The sequence below is a fragment of the Athene cunicularia genome, assembly GCF_003259725.1.
Source record: "Athene cunicularia isolate RWA chromosome 23 unlocalized genomic scaffold, athCun1 chr23_part1, whole genome shotgun sequence".
Lineage (NCBI taxonomy): Eukaryota > Metazoa > Chordata > Aves > Strigiformes > Strigidae > Athene > Athene cunicularia.
This window is the reverse complement of record NW_020799130.1, coordinates 2,533,621-2,542,291: the sequence shown is the minus strand read 5'-3', so window position 1 is coordinate 2,542,291 and position 8,671 is coordinate 2,533,621. Positions and strand designations below refer to the sequence as shown.

The 8,671-nt window shown below is 40.9% G+C and overlaps 1 protein-coding gene across 1 annotated transcript; it reads right to left on the bottom strand.

The window, feature by feature from the left end:
- Nucleotides 1-3,641: 3,641 nt before the first annotated feature.
- On the bottom strand, nt 3,642-8,652 carry ZBTB8A (zinc finger and BTB domain containing 8A). Its single transcript, XM_026863358.1, has 3 exons — nt 7,350-8,652; nt 6,681-6,850; nt 3,642-6,274 (listed from the first exon to the last, which is right to left on the bottom strand). The coding sequence occupies exons 1-3, from the start codon at nt 8,287-8,289 to the stop codon at nt 5,942-5,944; spliced, it is 1,443 nt and encodes a 480-aa protein (XP_026719159.1). The 5' UTR covers nt 8,290-8,652; the 3' UTR covers nt 3,642-5,941.
- Nucleotides 8,653-8,671: the final 19 nt, after the last annotated feature.

The window sequence follows — 8,671 nt, the reverse complement described above, 5'->3', positions numbered from 1 at the left end:
TTTTTTTTTTTTTTTTTTTTTTTTTTTTTTTTTTCTCCTTCTGCGTGGAAAAAAGAAAATCAAATCGGGATGCACGTTAGATGAGAAGACGCTTCCAATCTTGTGCCTGTCAGAAGACGAGACACTTTCAGTCTTGTTCCTCGAGAACACTTGAATAATTTTGAGAAGGAACCTCTGCAGGTCATCTGGCACAGTCCCCTCCTCAAAGCAGGCGCATGTAGAACATGGTGAAACCCTTCCCGTTTGCACAGTAAAAAGCGTCAGCTCAGAGCGTGGCAGAGAACATCATTAGTATTTCGTTTACTACAACGGCTAAACCAAGACACGGAAATTTTTTTTTTTTTTCCTGCCGTTCCTCCCAGTTTTCCCTTAGAAAATGTTCTGTGTTGCTACGTTTAAAATTCATGATGCACTAAGACGCTTCTCTGCATTTCAAGAGTTAAATACGATGAAAGGTTGTGCTAACTCTAGTGTGGGAGGTTTTTTTAAGTTAAACAGTATAGAAAATATTTAACTAAATGGTATTACAAGCTTTTCTTAGTAGCTTATCAAATCACACCCATCACTGAACAGACATACAGGCTGTTGGTACAGATTTATACCTAACAGGAAACGCTGAAATTCTGGATGATCCTTTTCTTCAAAACTCAACCTTTCGGCCAGAATTAGGGACATCTTCTGTTTCTTTCTCGTACACGCTGCCTTCCAACTCATAGTAACCTTCAAATTGACTTCTGACTTCCCTGAGATGTTCCAGAAAAATCAAGCAGCAAGTGTTGGAATGCCTGGACTAGAATATTGAACTACTCTTACAATTCTGCTGTACTTATTCATGGAGAAACAATAAAAGGAACACAGAATTAACTATCTGAACTCTTTTTAGACTATAAGTTACATTTCTCTACCTTGCAAACGGCTGTAAGTCCCCAGTGCCAGCTTGACCAGATCACACCGATACTGGCCTTAGCACTCCACTGAAGCACTTCCTCATGAATTTGTATATTCATTAAATTCATCCTCAACGCATGTGCTTATTCCAGTCTGACTGCTATCTTTAGCCTCGAGGCTTCGATTAAAACACACTTTTTAAAAGCCTTTTTTAGGATAAATTCAACTAAACAAGTTTAGTTTAGCTGCAGTCCTCAACGCAAATCTCGGCTGTGCTTGCCCTCCACCGTTAAGGTTTGCGATAAGACGTCGAACCCTACAGCATTGTTGTTACGCTGACAGATGCTGATGATTGTCAGTCCTGGGATCTGGGCACAGTCATTGCCTCAGCTGTAGCCAGATGGTGGGTCAGGCATTTTTCAGCTAAATCAAGGTCCATATTAAATAATGGATGTGGTTGGAGATTGTGCTGTTAGTGCGTGTAGGCTCTCTGAAGTTCAGAGCCAAGTATTTCTGCAGACTAAGAGACCAAAATACAAGAAAAGTAGACACTGGCAGGGCTGGGTAATGGGATAACCTCTGACAGTGACCAGATGCTTCAGGGAAGAAATGTAGTATACTCCATAATTTTATATCCAACAGAGATTTTTTTTTTTCTCCTAAGTTATCACTGAAAAATTGAGGGGGATCCCAAAATCCTGGAGGATGGAGCATTTCTTCTGAAGAGCCAGGAGTAAAGGAAGGATGATAAACGTAGCAGGCAGTGTCAGTCCTCCGCTGGAGATCTGTGGGCTTAGAGATGTTTACAAAACTCACACTAAATCAGTAAATCAGTTACTTTTGCCTTTTTTTTTTTTTTTTGAAAAAGGTTGGAAAGGGAGATTCATTCTGAGGTTGGTTTTGGGGGTCTGCTTTTTTAATTTTATTAATTTGGGAAAGAAAAAAAAAAAAACAAAACCAAACCCAACAGTTGAACCTTTAAGATAAGGACAAGTGTCATTGTTTGAGATAGTAAATACAGAAGTTTAGATAATTTAATGGAAAACAAAAAAATGGGATATGATGTGAAGGAGAAAGACTAATCATATATCACACAAGTCATAGGTTTATGTGACAGGTAAAGTTCTGCAATACCTGAAAAGGGGGAAAGAGAAACGTTTTTTAATTCAGTGTTTCAACCTTTGAAAGGATGGCGAGATAGCTGTCAGAAAATAAGGATAGTTACAGGTGAGACACTAAACAGAGGATGATGAATCTCTCTTCCCTCTTGACTGTGGTTTTGTGAATACAATGATAAACACAAGCCAAGCAAAAAGAGTCAGTGACGAAGGAGAAAGAAGGACAAAGACACTGGGACCACACGGGAAGTCGTGCTACACAAAAGGAATGTCTCTTGATGTGGACAACCCTCCAATGTTAGTCAGATGAAACAGGGAATGGAAAAGGAAATGACAGAAGGAGGTATATAAAACCAGTGAATAATCAAAACGTGCATTAAGTAGCCGTATTTAAGAGCAGTCAAAGCAACGCGAAGAAGATTTAAGGAAGTGCAATGAAAAAAAGAGGCAAAACCCACTTGAGAGGAATCATAGGAGTGTTGGTCGTAGGGAAGCTGGGAATGTTTCTAGTCCCACCTCCCACGGGAAGGCGGCCAGCACCACCAGCGTGATCAGATCGGCCATTGGCTTTGTTGAGCCAAGTCTTGAACAACTTCGAGGACAACCATCTCCGAGGCTGCTCTCTGAACAGCCTGTTCAATGCTGCACTACAATTTAAACCTCTCAAACTCTGATTTGGTGTACAGAGGCAGGGGAGAAACAGAATCTGAACGGATCGGTATTAGCAGAAGCCATTACAGTTCTATACAGCCTTCTCTAGAATTCAAAGATTTAAAAAAAAATCAAGTGTCCTACCTGTGACCTGACATCTAAAAGCAACACAGTTACTGCCAGGTAAATTAAATTCTGTGGGAACAACCCTATGTGGTCTTTTCTCCTTGAAAAGAGAGAAAATGTTACTTCTGCTACTGAGTGGGAGGTGACCTAACAGAAATATGAAGACGACAGGCATCAGAGGCGATGCAAGGAGATGAAAACAAAACAAACAGGATTACTTTCATTCAGACAAAACCAAGCAAAATATATGACTGGCTATGCAAAATGAGGGACGTAGAAAATAGAAGGCACTTAACGTTTATCTTGTCTTCCAGTACAAAAATAAGGGAACAGCAACGGAAATTAAGGTAACAAATGTAAAAAAAAAATGGTTAACCTTTTAAAAAATACAAAACATAATTGACCTGTGGGAATCGCAGTCTTGAGCTAAGACTCCAAGCTTAATAAGATTCTTCAAAAATCACTACAGGTATCTAGTTACGCTACTGAGAATAACAATATCATATAAAACCAGTAAAACCCCCTTATTTGCCAGGCAAATCAACAACTAATCTGCCTATATTTAAAAAGTAAATGTCTTCATATGGATAGATTGTTCCATTTGCCTATTTATAACCATTTCACATCTTTTTTCTGAAGCATCTGGTCCTCAGTATTCTTAATTTATGGTGTCTAGTTAGATTAGGTATTGATCCAAAAATCCCTTTGCTTCTAAAAACAGCCCCAAGTATACAGAAACACTTAACAGTCTCACCTTTACAGTTGGCACTTCAAGATTTCATGGCCTAGAGTGACACTTTCATTTTTCCCCTCCCCTTAATCCATCCCCACACACACACAGAGACTAATCCCAGCCACTTTGTATTCTGGGACAGCAGGCACTGATACCTAGAATTTATTGTGCATATTTTTTAATGTAAAGGAAAAACGGAAAAATCTATTAAAACTGATTTCAGCAAGCATTTTCCTCTTGAAATTTGATCAAAGTCATTCCATATTCTTTTAGGTATTTCTTTGTTCTGCATTTGATTTAGTTCAGGTTGCTCAGGAATATTTCTCAGCCATTTAATAATATGCATTTTAGGAGTAACAAGCTCCGAGAAATCAACCAGCAAACTTTCACATCAAATCCATTTTTGCGGACTCCTGACCAAAGTGTAACATCAAACCTAGGCAAGGGTAAGTCTTGCCTGGATGGTTTCATATGGGTCATCAGAAAGTTTTTTAAGTTCCCCCCTTCCACCCCCCTCCCCAAGTCTAAGCCAATGGACAATAATTTTTGCAGGAATGATAAAATACCCCTTCTTGCCTCTTTAGAACATACCAGCAGGCTGCTTCTTGACAGCCTGGCAGGTCGGAGGGGCAGGGCCCTTAATGCTTACACTGTGAACTCAGTAGGAAGCACTTGAGCTGTCATTTAAGAGAACTGTAGGCTGGCCATCTGCAGTCTGGAATGAAAATGCTGCACTCTCTGGTAATGATGATACTAATAAGGCTATACAGTTTTTACACAAATAAAAATAAAATAATGTCTTTTTAGCTGTCCCTGGGAAATAGGTTATATAGTATATATATATGGGATTGTTTTGTAATTAATCCCGGGTTTCAGCCAAACATGCTTACAAAGTTGTAAAAAAAGAAAAAAAAAAAAAGTTTTCTAAGCCTATAGCCATTGAGTTCAATGATCACAGGATGAATACTGTAGTAATACTCAGGTCTGACTAAGAAAATGCAGGGTGAATGCCCCTCCGGAGCATACTTCTCTCCTGCTTACAGTGCTGGCCAAGATAAACTCACTAAGTAACAAAACAAAGTGGCTTATTTTGTTAAAGAAGTAAATTTTCTTCACCATTAGTCATCTCTTGTACTCTAATTGTAGGTAAAATTACACAAATAAAATGTCTAGAACTTCCCGTACATCTTGTTCTCACTGGCATATAGTACAGACTGGACAAGGTGAAAGGATGTTCACTTGGTGAGCAAATGACTTTGGGAATATATAAATTGATAATGAGTCCATCTTCAAACCCATCGGTTTAAATCGAGTACAGGTCAATACGAACGAGAGTAGTCAATGGTTTCAGATGGAAGATCTCATCAGTTCCATTTCTAATGATATAGTATGTATACTGTACAAATTGTTCTGCCACTGTTAGCGGCAAATAAAACGGGGAACAACGAGAGAAAACAACAGCTAAAGTAACCTCGTAAGGATTGTTTCCTTCACGTTGGCATGGAGAACTGCCACAGCCCTGTTGGATGCAGGGCTACCAGTCCTGTTGGTCTGGCACTTTTGAGAGGTTTAAAAAAAAAAACAAAACAAAAAACAAACAACAAAAAAACAAACAGAGAGTATTTTACTAAAAACACATAGCCCAGTCTGAGTTCCCAATTATCAGAATGAATAAAAACATCTACTGGCATCAATTAGTGATCCGTATTTGTAATCATTTTCTCTCGGGTGTGTTGACTAGGACTAGCATTCATGTGTTTACTTTCTTGTAAAGAAATAGGTCTAGAATGAAAGATCTGCTAAAGATTCTCCTTATTCTAATAAATTTTACAAGAAAGTGCTTTTCCAGACGAATGTGCTAAAACATTCTTGGTATTTTTTTTTCTTAATTAGCTGCCTTTTTTCCTTATCATAATATGAAGACTTCACGACATTTCGTGAAAGATTATCTTCGTTTCTGAATACTGAAGAGAGGTTTTCTTTATATTCTGATGTGTGGGGTGATCATCAGATGATATTACATATAAACCCCACATCTCTACAAGTTTAAAAAATGGGCAATTTACAGTGCTGTGTGAGTTTTGTTTTTTTTTTTAATAACGTATTAAGATCTCACTCCCTTGAAAGAGGTTTTGAGAAGTGACCCATTGTCTACTATGAAAAGTTAAACACGTAGAACTCCGGTTTCCTTGTTCGTCCATTATTTCATTTAAGGATGGATCCTTTCTAGTGAAGCAAAGTATGGGTATTCTGATAACAAAACTCAGAATGGACTCAACAGCATGTCCATAAATACATGCAAGCCTGGACCCGTTCAAGAGCAACCAGTGTGTCTCTGTACAATTAACAACAGGCTGGTGGAGGGCTTATGGTCAAGACAGTACATTCTCCCTCTGACACGGAATTCCCAATTCTTGTCTTGCAACTACCTAATATTTGGTTTTACTTCCTTCTCATCTGCTTCATCCTCACTGTCATCAACTTGCTGAATAACCAAGTCGGTTGACCCATCCTCCACAATCTCCACATCAGATCTGTTGTCTTCCCCATAGTGCCACCGGGAATCCTTATCCCCATCCTGTGGAAATTCAAGGGGTGCTTCAGCCTCCAAGTCAATGTGAATACTGTCTATGCCCGCTTCAGCCAAACACTCATTACAGAGTCTGTAACGTCGCGTCCCCTCTTGGACCACTTGTCCCGTTAGCTCAGTCACGTGGCGTTTACACTTTCTGCAGATAGGCTTACAAGCCTGATGGATCTGGGGAAATCGGAATGAATAAAATTTTTAATGTATCCGCAAAGAAGCGTGCTTTAAGATGACAAAAAGTAGAGTTGGAGTAGCGTCAGATGGCAGCATTAACTCATTTTGAGACAGTCATCAAACATTACAAATGAAACCACCACAGGCGCTGTAATCGCCCACTTCAGCTCTGTTACAGGACCTGCATAGAGCAGTACCTTTGCAAGCCATCAATTAACACAGAAATCCATCTCCTTTCATGCAAATTATGCTTCAAATTGACTTCAACAAGACCAAATTAATTTTCTATTACCTCTTCTTTACGGGAGTCAATATATCAACCAGATACACTTGTACTGTGTTTAATTGCACTGAGGCAGGTTTACAAATTAAACAAAATCATGCAGTTACTAAAAATACATACTGTTCGAAAATGGCTACTTAGGTGATCTAGCCTGCTAAATCTTTTCCCACACGCCTCGCAAGGGTAAGGGCGCTCTCCTGTATGACAGCGAAGGTGACGCTTTAGGTCTGCTTTTCTTTTCACCACGTGAGTGCAGAACGGGCACTTGAACCTCATCCTGGGCAGATCATCTGTTAGAAAATAATACGATTTACAAAATTAAGTCGTAACATGTCTAGTCGTGTAATGCTCTAGGAAAAGGCATTCTGTGAGTGGAACGGCAAATTGATTTTATTAAAAAAAAAAAGAAAAAATTATCATCAGAGGTCTTTTCAAGCACAAAGATCTTGTGTTTTCCTGTAAATTACACAGGAGTGCAACAAAGGAAAAGGAGCAGACTGTTAACTATATTAAGATCAGCTTCAATATATCCCGAAAGATCACAACTTAAATTTGCAAGATGAAGCTGTAGAGACACTGAAGAATGTGTATTTTGATGGGCTAGTTTTAATAAACCACGTACTTCCGTAACTCAAAATTACTAAAAAAATAGTTAAACTTTCCAAACTTACGTTCCTGGACAATACAGATGTCTTATTGGCAACTGTACACCCGTCTGGAGTTTTCTCAGGGACAGAACAGGTGATTCAGAGACAACTGTGCACCTACAGCGTTAAAATTAACTCTTACCTTCAGTCCAGCTTCCCATGACGCCCAGAATCGAGGGCATGCTGGCGTACTGCTCATCTGCTTTTGAAGACTTGGATTTACTAGAAGAACGGGGTGATTCATGCTCCTGCTGTGACACAGCCAAGCTCCTCGGTATCACGTCAGACCCTTGGCCGTACTGGTATCCCACGTGAGGAGATTCAACTTCTGTTTCAATCGGAACTTGCTCCTCAGACTGAGCAATGTGGCCAGCGGGCTCGGCCGCCCTGTCCTCCAGTTTGCTTGATTTATAGTGAGGAATGTCAGAAGGTTGCTGCAGTCCCAGGTGCCGGGATTTCTTTACGGAATCCTGCCTTTGCTCGTGTTTGGACAGCTGCTGCTGGGCATTTCTTTGCGAAGTCGGATAGTAGCTGAAATTGCTCCAAGCGTTTCCACCCATCATACATGTCCCTTGGTCTGGACTTAGGTGTGAATGCGGGGGGCTGCTTTCTGCCCGCCAGCCAGCACCGTACAAGCAGGATCGGTCCACGCCGTTGGAATTTACGTCTTTGTCTGACAGACTGAAGTACCGATCCTTCTCCTTCTCGCTGATGTCCAGCGAGGACTTGATGAACGTTTTACACACGCTAATAACGTCGGTCATCTGCAGGTAGCTCGCAGCCGACATGACTTCGATCACATTCTGACCAGTGAGAGACAGTTTCCCTGAATACACAAAATCGAGAATAACTGTAAATGTGTCAGGAGAAAATGCCTGGAAAGTGGCTGTCGTCGGCTGGCTCGTCTCCTTCGAGCTCTGCGAAAGGAGCATTTTGAAGTAGCCGCTGCTGGCAAACAGCACATTGCGATGTGCTTTAAAGACCTTTCCCTCGACCAGGATGTTGCAGTCACAGAACAAGTCCTGTCTGCGCTGCTCATTTAGTTGCTGCAAGAGGTGAAACTGGTGAGAAGAAATCTCCATTCCAGAAAAGGTGAAATGAAGCGTCGCTCTAAAAAAATTAAAAAAAAAAAAAAATAAAAAAAAAAATTAGACTCGACTTCAGCGTCGTGCAACTCAGCCGGAGATGTCAGACCCGATTTTACGGGTAATTTTACAAATAATCTCATTGATTTAAATCCATAAATATCTTTCAATTCGGAGAGGCACACGCATACATTCCTTCTCCGAGAGAAAAGTGATGGAGAAGCCGAATCAGCGGAGGCTCTTCGGGCGAGACGCGTGCGCTACAGCTCGGCGCACCGTGCCCAGGGCTGCGGGACGGGCTGCGGCCCTCGGACCTTCTCCCGGGACACGAGGAGCCCTCGGGCAGCGGCGGGAGCGGCCCGTGCCCGTGCCCGGGGCC

Bases quoted from the DNA above. Each gene is read 5' to 3' on its own strand.
- ZBTB8A (XM_026863358.1), bottom strand. From the start codon at position 8,289: ATGGAGATTTCTTCTCACCAGTTTCACCTCTTGCAGCAACTAAATGAG. The intron at 6,851-7,349 runs GTAAGAGTTAAT...ATTTTCTAACAG, and splicing joins CATGGGAAGCTGGACTGAAG to ATGATCTGCCCAGGATGAGG. The intron at 6,275-6,680 runs GTATGTATTTTT...CGATTTCCCCAG, and splicing joins TAAGTAGCCATTTTCGAACA to ATCCATCAGGCTTGTAAGCC.